General features: G+C 45.3%; 1 protein-coding gene across 41 annotated transcripts in view; it reads left to right on the top strand.

Annotated features, from left to right (window-relative positions):
* Window positions 1-17,738, top strand: part of SORBS1 (sorbin and SH3 domain containing 1) — a 247,838-nt gene that overhangs the window by 150,191 nt on the left and 79,909 nt on the right. For 27 of the 41 annotated variants that reach the window (XM_030809195.1, XM_030809211.1, XM_030809199.1 and 24 more), the window contains 5 exons: window positions 3,003-3,032; window positions 9,968-10,140; window positions 11,876-11,939; window positions 14,099-14,173; window positions 14,501-14,563. In XM_030809195.1, the coding sequence (XP_030665055.1) occupies window positions 3,003-3,032; window positions 9,968-10,140; window positions 11,876-11,939; window positions 14,099-14,173; window positions 14,501-14,563 (405 nt within the window). The remainder of the gene's footprint in view (window positions 1-3,002; window positions 3,033-9,967; window positions 10,141-11,875; window positions 11,940-14,098; window positions 14,174-14,500; window positions 14,564-17,738) is intronic. The other 14 variants (XM_030809224.1, XM_030809225.1, XM_030809227.1 and 11 more) reach the window with 2 other exon arrangements.

Here is a 17,738-nt window from a genome sequence, read left to right on the forward strand (position 1 = left end):
AATGGGATTTATTCCCAAGGCAACTTGGTTTTTGGGAAATGCCAAGTGTAATGTCAGCTGCTTCTGCCAAGTCCCTCTGATGACACCTAGTGAGACATCTTTGGGCACAGAAATGCCTGTAGTTCCTTTTTGTTTCTTCCTTGAATAGATGGATTCCGTTTATTTACCCAAATGCCTTTGGTTCTTGCCTTTCTCTGTTGTCCAAGTCCCACCCTTGGGTTTAAAAATCAGAATTGTGCAGCCTGAGACACACATCCTTCAGAAAAGGATACAAGTAATGACATTCATTTTTTGGAATTAAATGATAGATTTCCATAAAGAGCAAAACCATATGTTCACTAAGCAGGTGGGGCAGGAAGAGTCGAGAAGAATAGAAGAGCCTCACTGGCCCAGCCCCGTATTACTAATCATAAATGGGGTTTAGGTCAAGCGTTTTTGGCATTGCTTTGGAATTTGCCTAACCTGGCAGCTCTGCTTTGCTTCATAAACAGTACCCATAAAAATAATTTCTTAATTATTGCAAAGTCTCCTGAGGGAATAACTTTACTCCACTTCTGGAATTCTAGTTTTGTCATCCTAAAAAATGCCTCCCTCCCTGCCTTTTTTTTTTTTTTGCCTAGACTGTCCCAGGGCATACTGTGGCAATAATCCTTTCTCTCCAAGCCGGCTTACCCCTACTAGAAACAGAGGGGCACTGAGCCTCTGGCCTGGCGCTGATGGTTGTGAACAACACAGCCCTTTCCCCCTCTTTCCTGAGTTTTCACACCACATGGGTATGAAGGCGAATCACTTACCATGTGTCTGGGAGGGAGGCTTTGAATCAGAAAACTCTCAGGATGAAAAGAGGTGCGTGGGTCCCCTTGCTTAGGGCTTCTCAGTCTATGTGCGTCGGATCCTGAGAGTCTTGTTAACTTGCAAGTTCAGCCTCAAGAGGTTTGGGGTGGAGGAGATGAGCTTGCTAGGCATACCAGTACCACTGGTCCACCGACCACATTGAGAACTAGAGCTCAGAGGTTCCCAGACTTATGGACACATGAAGCAGTGTAGGGATCACCCTAGGGTTTTTCATTCTAATGCTTTAAAATAACACCACTAGAAAGTGGCTACTGTTATCTGTGTTGCATGTCATCCTATGAAAGAAAGGCCATTTCACACCTCAAAACTGGAGACAACATAGTCTTTTCTTTTCCTTTTTTTTTTTTTGAGACAAGGTCTCACTCTGTTGTTGAGGCTAGAGTGCAGTGGTGCAGTCATGGCTCACTGCATCCTCAACCTCCCAGGCTCAGGTGATTCTCCCACCTCAGCCTCTCGATGCCAGTAGCTGGGACCACAGGTGTGTGCCACCATACCTGGCTAATTTTTAAATATTTTTTTTAGAAACGGGATTTTACCATGTTGCCTAGGCTAATCCTGAACCCCTGGGCTCAAGGGATCTGCCTGCCTCGGCCTCCCGAAGTGCTGGGATTACAGGCATGAGCCACCGTGCCTGGCCAACATGGTCTTTTTCATTTATTTATTTATTTATTTATTTTTGAGTCAGGGTCTTTCTCTGTCACCCAGGCTGGAGTTCAGTGGCACAATCTTGGCTCACTGCAACCTCTGCCTCCCAGGTTCAAGCAATTCTCATGCCTCAGCCTCTGGAGTAGCTGGGATTATAGGCGTGTGCCACCACGCCTGGCTAATTTTTGTATTTTTTATTAGAAATGGGGTTTCGCCATGTTGGCAACATGATCTTTTAAGTGGAATACATTCACTTCTGCCAGCTGGAGCTCAGCAGCCTTCAGTGTAGTGTGTGGGAACCGTAGGTCCCCTTAGTACCAGTAGGCCCTTTGACATAACACACAAGGAAACTGAGGCTGAGAGGTTTAGTGAATTGGCCATTGTCGTCTGAAAGTTGCTGGCAGAGCTGAGGCCAGAGCTGCACTGGGCTTCTGCATGTTCAGCCAGTACGAACCTCATCCACGTGGCAGAGGTGGCCAGGCACCGCTTCCCAGGCTGTGAGCTCCTGGGCTGCTTGCTGTTTACTTCTGGTTCACACTGATTGTAGCAGGAGGGTGGGAACGCAGCCAAGGGGAATGATGACAGTACCCACGGGTTGGCAAATGTTCTATTTTTATCTATGTGGCTGCTTTATATTTAGCAGCTGTGGAAGGTAAAGGTCATTTTTGTGCTCTCATCTCATAGCACGTACACATAGGACTCCACAAAGAAGATGTGGTTTCCCTTCCACATGAGTGCCCAGGATGGCAAGAAACCAATAACCCTTCAATGCCAAGGACCAGCAAGGTCTTGATGACTAGAATTGGAATGAACTCCGGACTAGGAGTCAGAGATCCAGGTTCTAGATCCAGCTGATTTTCAACGTTATCTTGGGCAATTTGTGCCCCTTATCTGAAGTTTCTCGGCCATTGCTGATTTTTTAAGGATTTCTCTTGTACTCTGGACAAGCCAGATTACTATAGTGATTAAGGCCAGGCCTTCGTTTCCTCCTCTGTACAATGGGAAAGAATAATCGTACCCAACTACTAGAGTTGTTGCAAAGTTTACAAGTGTTATTTGCAAAAGCGCTAAAACAGCGTATGGCATTTAGCAAGCTCTCAGGAGATGGTCACTGCCATGGTTGTGATTATAATTACATTTCCCTCAAAAGGTACCAAGACAGGGGTCATAGAAGGTCTTGCTCACTTGAAGCTGGAGGGTTGGGTGGATTCTCTTCTATCATGGAATCATCTTGAGATAAGATGTAAACAGCTAGAAAATTGTGGCAGTCCCCTGAATCCTGGTGTAGATCTGGAAGTGGGGCGGGCTGGGAGACACCACACTGGCATAATGGGAGCCACGCTAATACCCCTGCGGTCAGCTGGCTGCATGCACATTGTACCATCGAAGTCCAGAGGACAGTGAGGACTCAGGGTTGAGATCCTAACGAGTTATGCCAGGGCTTCTTGGTCTTACTATGTGCTGTATAAATCTTACTTACACTGTGTATTCTTTTATCACAGAACAGCAAAAACGACTCAGTAGCCTTTCAGGTAAGTGAGAAATATTTATTTATGTGTTAACCCCTGTTCCTGTTGAAACCATCTTCCGGTCACTGCCTGGTGTTCAATCAGCAATATCTTCCGAGATCCTCTGATGTCTTGGGGAGACTCTTTGTTGCTGGACTACCAAGATGATGAAAATAGGCATAGTTCCTGCCTCCCTGGAGCTTGCAGGGTGGTGGACAGACCAGACCAGTGAGCCACACTAGTAAACATGTCCCATGGAACTGTGATAAGAGCCTTGATGGGTAAGAACAGGATGTTCTGGGTTAAAAAGAACCAGGAGTCCAGCTTTAGATGCAGTGTTCATGGCAGGCCTCTCTGAAGAGGTCATCTTTCTGCTGCTTCTGTCTCCCTTCTGGATGTGAGGAGTCAGGGGTTGGGAGATATGGGCAAGTTCTCTCCTTTTTGAGTGGCAGGCCCAAATGCCAGTAGATGCCCCTGGGGTGGTGGGTCCAGGTGAGAACCTTCAGACCAGCAGTGCCCAGAAGACAGTGTAAGAAAACTGCTTCTCAAACTTGAGCTGGCATCAGAAATTCCTGGAGAGCTTGTCGAAACTCAGGTTCCGGGGCCATCCCCCTAGAGATCTGGATTTAATGGGTATGGGTAAGAATTTGCATTTCTTTTTCTTTCCTTTTTTTTTTTTTTTTTTGGATACAGGGTCTTGCTCTGTCACCCAGACTGGAGTGCAGTGGCACAATCATAGCTTACTGCAGCCTTGAACTCCTGGGCTCATGTGATCCTCTTACCTCAGCCTCCTGAGTAGCTGGGACTACAGGTGTGCACCACCATGCCCAGCTAGTTTTTTTTTTTAAGTTTTTTTGTAGAGCTGGAGTCTCACTTATGTTGCCAAGGCTGGTCTCAAATCCTGACCTCAAGCAATCCTCCTCCCTCAGCCTCCTAAAGTTCTGGGATTACAGGCACCAGCTACGGTGCCTGGCCAAGAGAATGTGCATTTCTGCCCAGCTCCCTGGTGATGCCAATGCTGCCCTCTGTGCTGACCACACTTGAGTGTGGCAGGTGACAAGAGTTGACAATGGTGGGGAGTGACTGCAAATATAATCAGACATATACAAATATAATTAGCTCACCCCTTGATAAAGTGTGTAGGATTGGGACCATGTCAGAGTAGGGAGGGAACCCAGGAAGGGGAATGTGTAGCTATTTCCTTGTGGCTTCCTGTAGCCATTCTGCTTTGAATTCTGGGTCTGGTGCTGCCTCAGGCAGGTTATCTAAGTCTCTGGGCTTCAATTTTCTTACTGTCAAGTGAGGAAAGCAGTAGTGCCTCCCAGGTTGTATGACGATCAAATGAGATTCTGCTCATTAAAAGCTCAGCACTGAGCTGCCGCTTAATAGATGCATGGCTTAATAGATGTGCATTCCTGTTACCAGGCGGCGCTCTGTGGGTTCACTTACCATTGTATTCAGGGCCTCCTTTGTATCCTGCACTGCGCGGGGCTCTGAGGCTACATCAGGGAACTGTGCTGCCCTTAAGCTGCTAATAGTGTGGTGCAACAGTGTGTCACTTTTCTTTGTTAATGGACTCCTTGAGAGAAGCTATTGAAGGCAATAGATTGATTCTAAAAAAAAAAAAAAAAAAAAAGCCACACACGTGTAAACATGTGCACAAGATTTCTATGGATTTGCACACACTCATGAATTTCAGGGTTAAGAATCACTGATTGGTGGATAACAAAAGCCACTGCTTTCTGAACAGCTGCTACATGATTTCTGTGCAACTTCATGCCACTGCTGTTCTGTGATTGGTGGCGAGCCTGGGTGGGGAGGACGTGGGGTTCTCACACCCTCTCAGCCTTATCAGGACTTGGCTCTGAGACCAAGACAGGCTGTGGTTGACCTCAAGGCGTCCTTGGCTGTCCCTCCTCCAGCTGCCACTCTCCAGCCCACCTCATTCCCTGGCCCCAGCCGAGGTTGCTAAGAGTGGTGGCTCTGAAAAAAAAAAAAAGGTGGCTCCTGTGGGCTCCTTCCTGTGGGTGGGAATTTGAAAGAAGGGTAGAATAGATGAAAAAGGCCTCTAGCCACACGTTAGGAGATGCAGAGTTTGGTCCTAGCTCCTTATTCTTGGAGTTGTGTGTTTCTGTGTGAGTGACTTCATCCCTCTAAGCCAGTTTCCTCATATGGGAAACAAGGGTGGTAATCCTTGCCTCAGCCTGGAGGAGGTGTTATTGTGACAGGAATGGGGAGGATGTTTTGTGCATTGAGAAAAGACATGTAAAAATGCGAGGGTGGGCCAGACGCAGTGGCTCATGCCTGTAATCCCAGCACTTAGAGAGGCCAAGGTGGGTGGATCACAAGGTCAAGAGATGGAGACCATCCTGGCCAACATGGTAAAAACCCGTCTCTACTAAAAATACAAAAACTAGCTGGACATGGTTGCACGCACCTGTAGTCCCAGCTACTTGGGAGGCTGAGGCAGGAGAATCGCTTGAAACCAGGAGGCAGAGGTTGCAGTGAGCCAAGATCGTGCCACTGCACTCCAGCCTGGTGACAGAGTAAGATTCTGTCTCAAAAAAAAAAAAAAAAAAATGTAAAGGTGGCTCCACCGTGCTGGCAGCTCAGGCTTATTCCTTGCCTCTAAAATAAGACTGATGCTATCGCTTTCCCTGAGTTTTGGGACAGATCTGCTGATGATGTTTGATAGAGTGGGGCCCAAAGTAGGTGCTCACTAAATATTAGTTTATGCTTTAAAAGAAGTAGTACTGCTTTGTTCAGGAGCTCCTGAAACAGAGAGGACTGGCTGGGTTGGCACTCTCTAGTCTCTTAGAGCAAGTAAGGCTTAGCCATGACCTATGGGGACGGGACTCCAGGGCTGCCAGCCTCCCTCTCTGTAGCAGATTTTTGTTGAGGCTTGATGTTCAGGGAGAGTCATCTGGGAATGAAGCCTACATGGTGTTCTCAGGTACCTCTCAGTCCCCTTGGGGAGACAGATGGGATAATAAGATAAGGGCTGGGAGAGAGGCTGGCATAGGGTGTAGAGAGGCCATCGTTCTTCTGCAGAGAAGTGTGAGCATTGCTATAATCCTCAATCAGCAGCTCTCAGTGTGAAGAAAAGGGAAGCTATCCCACCTCCTGCAAACAGACGCCCCATCTGAGGTTGTCAATATTGTCATTTATTTGGTGGCCCAGAACCTTCCCTTTTAAAGCACAGTATAAAACTAGAAGGAGACTAGATTTGCAGTGGCTCACACTTGTAATCCCAACATTTTGGAAGGCCAAGACGGGCAGATTGCTTGAGCTCAGGACTTTTGAGACCAGCCTGGGCAACATGGTGAAACCCCATCTCTATAAAAAAAAATTACAAAAAATTAGCTGGGGCCAGGTGCAGTGACTCACACCTGTAATCCCAACACTTTAGGAGGCAGAGGCAAGCAGTTGGGAGGCAGAGGTGGGCAGATTCTTTGAGCCCAGGAGTTTGAGACCAGCCTGGGCAATATGGCAAAACCCCATTTCCACAGAAATACAAAAAAACTAGCCAGGTGTGGTGGCGCACACCTGTAGCCCCAGCTACTTGGGAGGCAAAGGTGGGAGGATCACCTGAGCTCAGGGAGGTCAAGGCTGCAGTGAGCCATGATCATGCCACTGCACTTCGGCCTGGGTAAGAGAACAAGACCCTGTGTAATTAAAAAAAAAAAAAAAAAAAAAAAAAAAAAAAAAAAAAGACTAGAAGGAAATGCCCCCAGGATGTCATGTGAAGGATCAGCATTTTCCTACTGAGAAAATAGCAAGCCCTTATTGTAATACGGATGTCAACACCTGGCCCTGTCACCTGCATGGTACAGTTAAGTGTCACTTTGGGTTTTCATTATATAATGTGACACTTTTTCTTCAGGGGCTCTCTGTATATTGAAATCCACTCAATGATGAGTCACATGACCACAAGCTTTCAAGTAAAACAATTCAGGTCTACATTTTGTAGATCAAAAGGACACTGACAGCTTTAGGAGAAATCCATGGACTATCAGCCTGATTTTTGCAGTCAGGTGTGATTGTTGTTAGAGTCACCTGCCTTGACCCTGAGTATGGCATGTCTGTGATCCTCACCATGATCTTAAAGCACCATGTAAGACTGAGCTTGAACTCAGCCTCATCTGCTCCTTTCTGCTCACATTCAACAGAAGGCCTTTCCAGGTGGGAGGAGAATGCTCAGCAGAGCCACATTAAGGGTAGACTTGGGTAACTTGAAATCCCTCTACACTTCCAGGCTTTCTGCCAAATCCTTGGCCTCGTGTTGGAATTTTCTGGGAGCATGAGAACTCATTCCATAAAGCCAGTCTGGTCTTAACATCCTTTGACACTGACGGTGATGATGCCAGGGATCAGGCTTTCTGAAGCACTTGCTAAGCTTAGAAATCATTTGGATGTGGGCAGTCACGACCCCATGGAGGAGACTGAAAGTTGTAAAGCCTGAGCATGCTGAAGTCAGTTTCCCCCACTTCTACAGCGTCTCCTCCACTCACAGACATCTCTGACTTTTTCACAACTTTGCATGTGTCCTCACATTCTTCCTTTTCACACAAGTGTAGTCCCCCAGCCAGCAGTCTGCACCTTTTGCTTTCTCAAAGACGAGAACCTGTTTGCAGTCAATCAATAAGCAGGTTTTAACTGAGCACTTACTAATTGCCACAGCACATCTTGATGCCCTTCATCCTTACCTCATGGGCCTCACTCTCACTGATAGGATTTTAGGCTCCCTTGGCCTAAACTTTTTTTTTTTTTTTTGAGACAGAGTCTTGCTTTATTGCTGAGGCTGGAGTATACTGGCATGATCATGGCTTACTGCAGCTTCGAACTCCCAGGCTCAGGAGATCCTCCCAACTCAGCCTCCCAAGAGCTGGAACAACAGGCATGTGCCTGGCTAATTTTTTAATTTTTTGTAGCGATGGGGTCTCGCTATGTTGCCCAGGCTGGTCTTGAACTCCTAGGTTCAAGCAATCCTCCTGCCCCAGCCTCCTGATATGTTGAGAGGCATGAGCCATGGCACCCAGCTGGCTTAAAGCTTTTTGCCCCTAATCTTTTGACCTCTTGAATTACCATCTAGCATACTCCTTCCTCTGTGCTGAACTCCCCACTCACTCCCCCAACTTCCTGCTTACACCTTCAACCCTCTGTGCAATCTGGCACCCACCCCCACTGCCCTCCTGAAGTTGCTCCCTCAGAGTGTTCCTGTGACTTCTTTCTTGCCTAATCTAATGCCGCCTCCTCTTCTGCTTCAATTTCTGGGTTTTTTTTTTTTTTTTGAGACATTTAACCACCCACTTCTTGGAGTTCTGTCTTCCCTGGTTCAGTGGCACCTTGTGTACTTTTCTGGTTCATCCTCTGTCCCTCAGATGACTTTGCATCCCTTTGGGGATTCTTTTGCCTTGCAGCTATAACTGTGGTGTCCTTCCATGCATGACTTTAGCTCTTTCCTCTGGCCTTGCTTCTGTCCACCACTGAGCTCTGCCATCTCCCTGGTGTCAGCCATCACTTTTGGGCTGATGCCTCCAAAGTTGCACTCCTGTCAGGGTGTCTCACCTGGGCCCCTCCATATTTCCTCTAGGGGTCTCTAGGGCATTCCTACTTGAGTATCTTGCTGTCTTCTCAAAGTTACCATAGTCCAAATGGAAGAAGCCATTTCTCCCTCCCTTTCCTAACCCAATTCTAACTTCTCCATTTGGCTTAGGCCAGGCTTCCAGACTTGAAACCTTGGTACCATCTTTGAAAGAGGCAAGGCAGGATGTGGTTCAGAGAGGACTGCTAGAGTCGGGTGGACATTAGGCCACATCACAGCTTGGCTATGAGCTGGTTGTGTGGCCCCAGGCAGGGTACTTTAACTTCTCTGTGTATTGATCCTTTAACTATTAAAAAAAAAAGAAAGGCGATAATAGTTTCTTCCTCATAGATCTTTGGCAGGATAAAATAAGAGAATGTATATGAAAAGTTTAGTGGATTGCTTGGCACATAATTAGCTCAGTAGTCCAGAGGTCCCCAAGCATTTATTTAAGCTGTTCCTCTGGAGCACCCTTCACTTCCTGTGAGTCTGATTGGCTTCTCTTCTGAGAATCGGCCCTTGTCACCCTGCATTCTCATTGCCGGCTCACTTGGTTTTTCTGCCCACTAGACTGTAAGCTCCCTGAAGGCTAAGATTCTGGAATGCTCACCTTCATGTCCACAAGGTAGAGCGCAATGTCTGCCCAATAAATAAATGTCATAGCTTGGAAGCCAGATTCTATTAAGTAATTTTATAATCTTAGGTCATATCTGGTATCTTTATTAGGGCTCTATATCTTCCAATCTTGAACAAAAATAATCTATAATGTACACTTAGCAATGTACAGCTTCCTGAATACTTTGGCATAAGTTATCCTGATAAGTCTTCTCACCACATTGCTGTGAGCTTGCCAATAGAACTGTTATCCCTGTTTTTGGATGGGAAAACTGAGGCGTGGAAAAGTTAAGTGACTTCCTCAAGAGGAATCAAAAACTTTCAAGTAATGTTTAGCCCCGTCCTGTGGTTCTACCTGTTCCTTAATTTCTAGAATAATCAGAACTACTCAGTTGACCAGAGCACGATGTGCATACCTCTGCAAAGCTCTGATCACATTGTTGGCAAGCCTTTTTTTTTTTTTTTTTTTAAGGGCAGATGATAAATATTTTAGACTTTGCAGGCCATATGGTTTCCGTCACAGCTACTCAACTCGGCCATAGTAGTGCAAAAGCACCCATAAATAATATGTAAAGGAATCAGCATGGTTGTGTTCCAGTAAAACCAGCCGATGGGCCAAAGTTTGCTGACCTCTGCTCTAAGCAGAACTAATTCCAGTTGAGAATTAGCAGACACGCTTCCCCCCAGCTAGCCTGTTCAGGAGTGTTCTGTTTTGCAGCTATCAAAAGAGCTTCAGCTAACAATTGCTTTTCATTTCCAGATCCTGTCTCAGAAAGAAGAGTGGGAGAGCAGGACTCAGCACCAACCCAGGAAAAACCCACCTCACCTGGCAAGGCTGCTGAAAAAAGAGCAAAGGATGACAGTAGGCGGGTGGTGAAGAGCACTCAGGACCTAAGCGATGTTTCCATGGATGAAGTGGGCATCCCACTCCGGGTATGTATATTGACTTAGAGGTCCTTCTTAGGCTTCATCTTAAGCTATGACAAGTGTACACTCTGAGTACATGTGAACCCCATCACACCATCGTCTCTGTAAGCCCCATGAGTGCCAGAGCCCCCAGAGGCTGTGCTCCAGAGTTGGTGTATGACAGCTTTTCGCAAAGTGGGTGTTGGTTGTTTTAAGTCCTATGAATAAAGGGTTTCATGGTCAAGTAAATGTGAGGAAAAGCTGGGTGGGACCAAGTCAGAGAGATTTCTCTGTTGTAGAACTTTTCAGAGGCTGAGTGTGTGAGTGTTCTAGGGACAATGTCATGGGCAGTCTTCCTTCATTATTGTTCTGTGTGGAGCATGTTGAGAAATTCCTGGTCCAGGGTAAGAGAATCCTGGGGAGAGTGTGAGGCCCAAGGTCCCTGTTGACAGGTTCAGGAAGAAGATCTCCCTGGATAGGAGATCACGTGTCATCCAAAGTGAGTAGGGAACACTAAGGGAACCTCAGAATGGATTCCGCCAGCCAAGCCTCCAGGACAGAGCAGGTCTCATGGCATCCTTGACCCAGCTCTCCCCGGCAGCACAGGCCTGCCAGTCCTGCAGGCCCGAAGGAATTCCAGGGAACAGGCTCCAATGGGCAAGAAACATTTAACATAAAGCTGGGCGACTTTTGGAACTGGATTAGGGTGAATTCCATTCTTTTCCATGTGTCTACTAGACCATTGCCAGCAATATGTTCCACTGTGATTTCCATTTAACAAATGTGTCCTCTTGGAAGAGGCCAGTAGAAACCACAGTGGACTAAGCCTCAAAATAACTCTTCTCTGGTCCTAAGTAGTAATATAGAAGGAGAGTTATTCCTAAGAGAAATCACAGCTACCATTTGCTGAGTACATTATCTCATTTAAGCATCACTCATCCAAGTGAGTAATGGATACTAATATCATTTCCATCTTATAGATGAGGAAACGGGGACTCGGAGGGATTTGTTACTCATCCGAGATTGCACAGCTTGTGGGTGACAGAATGGTCTGTCTGACTCCCAAACCCTTACCCCTAACCATCGCGTTGGATGGCCCTTGCACTCACCTTCTCATCAGCTCTGTGACTTTGGGCAGTTCGCTTTGTCATTCTGTATCTCATTTCCTCTTCTGTAAAGTGGGAGTGAAAATATCTAGCCACCTGTCACCTTCCTTGTTTTATTTTTATATAAAAAAAGGCCCAACCACTCCAGCTTTGTGGTTAGGGTGAAAACTCTGGCAGTAGATGCTATAATGAGTTATGTTTTAATGTATGCATTCTAAATCTGGCCCTATGCAAGGTGACTCGGATACATTGCTGTTGAATAATCTAGAATGGTTGGGGGCACAGCATGATAAGCAAATATCCTTTGTCTCTTATATTTCTAGGAGACTTTCCTTCAGTTTGGCACAGTCTGTATATGGAGAGATTCTATCTAAAAGTGAAATTTTAAAAATTTAAAAATGGATACCTTTCAAATGTATCCTCATCCACTGTTTTCAAAATCTGTATCCTTTCAGCCAAATATTACCCTGTAGATTGAGGTTTGGGACCCTTGGTTTTTCTCTTTCTAAAAAGTTTTGCCTTTTTAAAAAAGATAAATGTGGCTGAGTTTTGAATTCAGATATTGTTACTTTCCATTTTGATTTTGAAATCATAGGAGGTCTGAAATGTGTCAAGATATTCATTTAATTTTGCTCTTTGCCTTTGTTTTTCTACAGAACACTGAGAGATCAAAAGACTGGTACAAGACTATGTTTAAACAGATCCACAAACTAAACAGAGGTACTGATTTTCATTTGTAGAAGCTATGCTGTGCTATGTGCCAATACACATTTTGTGGGCCTGAACTCACTTTGCTAGGATGCCAGAAGACTGGGTCCTGCAGTTGGACCTCATTAGGTACTGGTCTGCCTGAGCCCAGCCATGCACCTTCAGAGCATAGGAGGGAGGAAGCACTTGTGTGCCTGCCTCAGAGGTGGAATTTGAGATCTGCTCTCAAATCCTTCCTCCCAGATGTGGAATGCAGCAGGCTGAGCCCAGCACTCTGCCTGTGCTCCAGCATCTGTCTGCCTGGGATGTGAGCAGCTCCGTCACCCACCTGCTTCCAGCTTTAGGTACATCTCCCTGTGTCAGCCCATGACTGCCTTGTGGGCAGAGTGAGTTGAGAATGCACTGAACTGGGAATTAAGAACACTGTTCTCTGGCCGGGCGTGGTTGCTCAAGCCTGTAATCCCAGCATTTTGGGAGGCTGAGGCGGGTGGATCACCTGAGGTTAGGAGTTTGAGACCAGCCTGACCAACATGGAGAAACCCCATCTCTACTAAAAATACAAAATTAGCTGGGCGTGGTGGCACATGCCTGTAATCCCAGCTACTTGGAGGCTGAGGCAGGAGAATCACTTGAACTCGGGAGGTGGAGGTTGCGGTGAGCCAAGATCGCGCCATTGCACTCCAGCTGGGGCGACAAGAGTGAAACTCTGTCTCAAAAAAAAAAAAAAAAAAAAAAAAAAAGGTTCTCACCTGGATTGAGTCCCCCAAGCACTCGGGTAACCTTGGACCAATCATGTACCTTTCTGTGTTTGTTCTGCTTCCCTTCCTCCGGAGAATGTCACAGGGTCTAAAGGAGAACACATTTGGCCTTGTGAAGTAGAATGCATAGTACGCCTCTCAGGCTGTGTTAATATGAAAAATAATCTTCCCCAGCTGAGAGCCAGCCCTTGGCAGGTAGCCCTGAGAGTCAGTCAGGAGCTGACACACCAGAGCCCGCTCAAGCTGAAAGAGCAGCGCTTCCAAATCAGATGCCAGCTGGGCTATCAGCAGGTGACCCAGCATGGAGAACCGCAGGCCAGTGCTTGGGCAGGACATGACCCCACCGGCTCCCATCGCTGCCTGTGCTGCCAGTCAGCTGATAGGCGGGATGTAGCTGCACCGTGGGAAGGGTACCACTTCTGCCACAGGCAGAGCATCCTGCCCTTCCCCTTACCCAAATCCAGTCTGGCTGCCTGGCATGGATGACACACGAAGGCAAAGAGAGAGTGTTCTGGTCAGTGTTCCCACCTAAGCCCAATCTCTCTGATGAGCTGTGGATGCCAGCTAACATCACTGTTAATTAACTCCTGCTGGGTTCAAAGTGAACCTGGGTGTGCCCCTGTTCAAACTGTTTCTGAATATCGAAGTGCTGTAAATATTGAGGCGTTTAGCATTTCCAATGAAGAGTGAATCCACTGTGGTTGGGTGGATGAGCGTGGTCACAGTGGTGAAACTAAATGCTTGGATTTCTGTGATCAGATGGGGTCAGCTCCACTCATCACTTCCTGAAGTCACTGCCCATTTCGTCTTGCAATCTGTGACTCTCTCACCTTTAGACCCAGCTTTGGAAGCCTAATTGCAGAGACATTAATGCACGTAAATGTGCAAAATATGTAATTTTGCCCCACAGGCAGCTTTGGCCTTCTCATGTTATAGTTCTTAATCTAAATTGTAGGTGCTAAACAAAACTACCTGCCTTAATGGTAGGCAGAGGTATTTGAAAAATTAATGATCTACTTGTTTGCTGAATGTCCACAACACAAGCTTTGATTTAAAGAAATCATGTTAGGATAGCATGTTTATTACATACTATTTATTACCATACTTAATATTTCTTGCCTATCAAAAGTAAAAACCTGATGCTTTATGTTAAATGTTTCTTGCCCATTGGAGCCTGTTCGTGGCAATTCTTTGTCCAAGAAGAGTAATGGTATTGTCTCTTTCGATGTGCCTCGGTAATTCAGGCAAAAGGACTGGATTTTTAAAAGCAGTTTGAATTTCTTTCATATCACTAGTGAAGCTTAGTATGTTCCAGAGTTCAAGGAGCCTAAATTGTATGTGGATTCCTACTCGTTTATTCTCTCCATTTGTATCTTCCTCTATTCTCTCTCCCAAACCTGCTTCTCTGCCTAGACACTCCTGAAGAAAACCCTTATTTCCCTACGTACAAATTCCCTGAACTTCCTGAAATCCAGCAAACTTCCGAAGGTACCATAATCTTAGACAGCATATCTGTTGTCCGAGCTTTAAATTAATTCTTATAGTTCCATTGTAGGCATAAGATTTGGGCTTTTAGATTTTATTTTCATAGTCGTTTTTGGCTGGTGAAAATTTTATTTCACTCATTTGCATGATGTGCTATGTTAAAATAACTAAATCCTTTCTAATTCATTAATCTGTTTTTAAGTGTGATGCCTGTGTGCTTTAATAACACTAAAATAGGTAATCAGTCATTCGAAAGAGTCAATTGGGATTTGTCACTTCCTCTACTTCCTGGTGGATAGTTTCAAAATCCACTGCTTTTCTCTGCTACAGAGGACAATCCTTACACTCCCACCTACCAGTTTCCTGCATCTACTCCTAGTCCTAAATCTGAAGGTAATTAAAGGAAAATTGTGTGCCTCTCTTTGTACTGGTGCTGCTACTTTCTTTTTTACCTTGGGGTTTTTCCTGGTGGCTAAGGGCTGTTTCCGTCATTTGCTTCCCTCTAACCTTGTGTTTTGTGGTGGTGTCTCACTCCTTGCTGACTGTATCACGAGAGTCTATCCAGATGGTATTTTAGTCCTATTCCCTTAGGGTTTACATGATTAACAGGGTAGCCAGTGTTAGCTTAGTTATAATGCTTTGAACATGTGGGGCTCTTTTACCCAACTACCCAAGGCTTTGTACCTGAGGTGGTCACCTGATGCTGGTGGTTGAGCAGTGACTCAGGGAAGCTGAGTCATTATAGTGGGTGGGCAGGAGGTGGATCTGCAACCATCAACAGGAAAATTACCCAGTTCTCATGCCTGCAACTAACTCTTTTCCTGGGCCCTCAGGGTATCTCTCTTTGGTAGGGAATTCCTGAAGAGGTATCCAGGTATAAGATTCAGTCATAGTGGGAGATGACATTTCTTGAAAATAAGAGTTTTAGCTAAGCTGGAAAACATTTAATGAAAGAGCTGGATAGGAATTTGTACCTGCTGGGGAAGACAGCCACATTTGTGTCTAAGAAATACTATTTCTGGGGAAAAAGTCTAAGTGTCAAGAAGTTTCTAAAATGTGAGTTAGGGGCAACATCTTGAGAATTATCCTAATAGCAGGGATTATCTGATCTTTGGATGAGTAATCCAGAAGAGGGTGAATAGATACAGTATGGAGGAGGAAGTTTTGTTAAATACTGTTCTAGGATGAGATGTTGAGTGCTCTGAACTTCATTCAAGTAGTATTGAACAGTTGCTATGTGCCAGGCACTGTCGTTGGAAGTAATGCCATGAATAGGACATGTACCCCGTCCTCAGAAGTTCACATCTGGCAGAGAGTTCAGCAAGGTTACTTCAGCTTACTCTGTCCAGTGTGGGGGCAGTTGTGAGAGCTTGTGTCCAGAATGCCACAGAAAACCTTGCCAGCACACAGTGGGCCCTCAGTAATACCTGGAAAACACTCATGAGAAGGCTTTGGACTGTGGAGCCAGAGTTCTTTCTTAGGGATGAATGCCAGTGCCACAATCTTGATGCTTCTCTGCTCTAATCAGCTCAGCAGACCATCCCTCTCAGTCCTTCTCATCATTGGTAAAGTTATTCATTCAATCATTCACCAAACTCTTATTCATCAGTCATATATGAGATGACACACTGGGATGTGTTGGATACAGTTAAAATACCATAGGCCATTTTTGGTCTCTCATATGCCCCAGTAATTGGTTTCCAACCATTTCATGCCTGGGGCCTATTTTGAATGAAAAGAAAGGTCTACCAAACAAACCCAGACTTACAGAACTAAAAGCTGATAATTTAATTCTGATCAGTGACTTCCTCAAGGCCAAGAAGAGTCTATTTGGTGTAGAGAGCGCAGTCTTTCTGTCTCATGGTACTGATTACCACACAAAAGCATTGGTTAAGAAACAACTCACTGAGTTGAGTTAGGGAGTTTTTTCAGAGTAATTGTGACTAGTTGCAATTTTCGATTTGTGCTTTATTTGGACTTGCGAACCCAGCCAAACTCGTAAGATAAGAGTTTCCTTCAAGGCAACAAGCACAGAGCGTGCAGAAGGCACAGTATCCCACGGACACAGGCAAAGGAAGGCCCACTTGAAGAAATCCTGTGGAGAGGAACAGTGGCTTCCATCAGACTGGAAGACTGCCTTAGGCCTGCCACAGGCAGCACCCACAGCTTCCACAGTCAGCTTGGCTGTTGGTCCAAAGACAGGGTTTCATGGCCACACAGCCAGAGCTCCCGTGTCATCAGCCACCACGCCTAGCAACCCCTGCTGACGATCACGTCTGATTTTTGGCATGCATCAAGTCCAGCATATGAGGGAACTGGATTTATTTTGCATAGAGGCATAAACAGTAAGGGATGTCATGATAACTTATCACATATAATTTAGAAGCAAACCTTAACTATTTTTTTATTTTCAGAGACCGAAAGGAAGAAATAGTCTCAAAGAATAAAAAGGAAAAAATTAGGTTGGACATAAAAAAAATTATTAATAGCAAAGATGATTAGACTTTAACACAAGTTTCTAAAAAGACACCCTCCCTGGAGATCTTTTAAAAATAGGGTAAATTCCATCTCACGCCCCCACTCTTGCCTAGATGACATATCCAGGCATAGATCACTGATGTATTCAATTAGATCAGGGCTTCTTACAAGTGAAGGAAACATTTGAGCTAGATCATTTTAAATAATCACAGGGTTTTTGGTTTTGAGGTTTTTTTTTTTTTTTTTAAACCATTTCAAGGGAGTCTCTGGATTTCTTGATCCTTGATTTGTGGTTTTCATGTTGTCTGTGAGCTCCAGCAGGGCCTCATCAGCCCTGTCCGTGGTGCTGCTCCAGCCCTGTGCTCCCCGATAGGTGGCCCTGCGCTCTATGCACATCCTTCTTAACATAGGAAAGATGTATGCCTTTCAAAGAAAGGCATTCAAGACAGATCAGCACCAAGTGGAGGCTCTACCCACAGATGTTAATGTGCATTAAGAAACAGCGTTACTGAGAAATCTGAGCCATCATTCCAGAGTCTCTCTCCTGGGGAGAAGTTTGTTTTTACTGCTGGGGTTTTTTTGTTTGGTTTTAATTCAGAATTTGGAACTAGACTTATTTGTAATAAACCTATCAAAGCCTAGCCTAAGGGCTGCCATCTCTGTCTAAATTCTAGTTGTTTATACAGTATAAAAAAGACATTTCTAAAGATCTCAAAGCTGATCCTCCTCAATAGTAAGGGACTGTGTGAAAGTTTGTTTATGCTGGCTTAGCAACCTTCTTTTTTCCCCCAGCTACAGTGAAAAAGCAAACTTCTGGCCAGACTTTTAGACTATAAATAGAGTTATCATGTCTCAGTCAATGAGGGTTAAAATGTTCTTTTTTAAAAAAGAAAACTTTGGAAATTCCAAGAAGGGGCAGTCACTTTTAATCATTTTGTAATCTTGGAGACTGCTGTCTATGGGACGGAAGAGATGTTAGCAGAAGGGAGAGGGGCAAACTGTGCAGAAACAGCTTCAGAAATGCCGTCCCCCACCTTCTCCCCTGCTGCTTTAAGGAACAGCAGTGTGGTGGCCAACATCTCGGCAGCCC

Source organism: Nomascus leucogenys, chromosome 3 (assembly GCF_006542625.1).
Source record: "Nomascus leucogenys isolate Asia chromosome 3, Asia_NLE_v1, whole genome shotgun sequence".
NCBI classification, from domain to species: Eukaryota; Metazoa; Chordata; class Mammalia; order Primates; family Hylobatidae; genus Nomascus; species Nomascus leucogenys.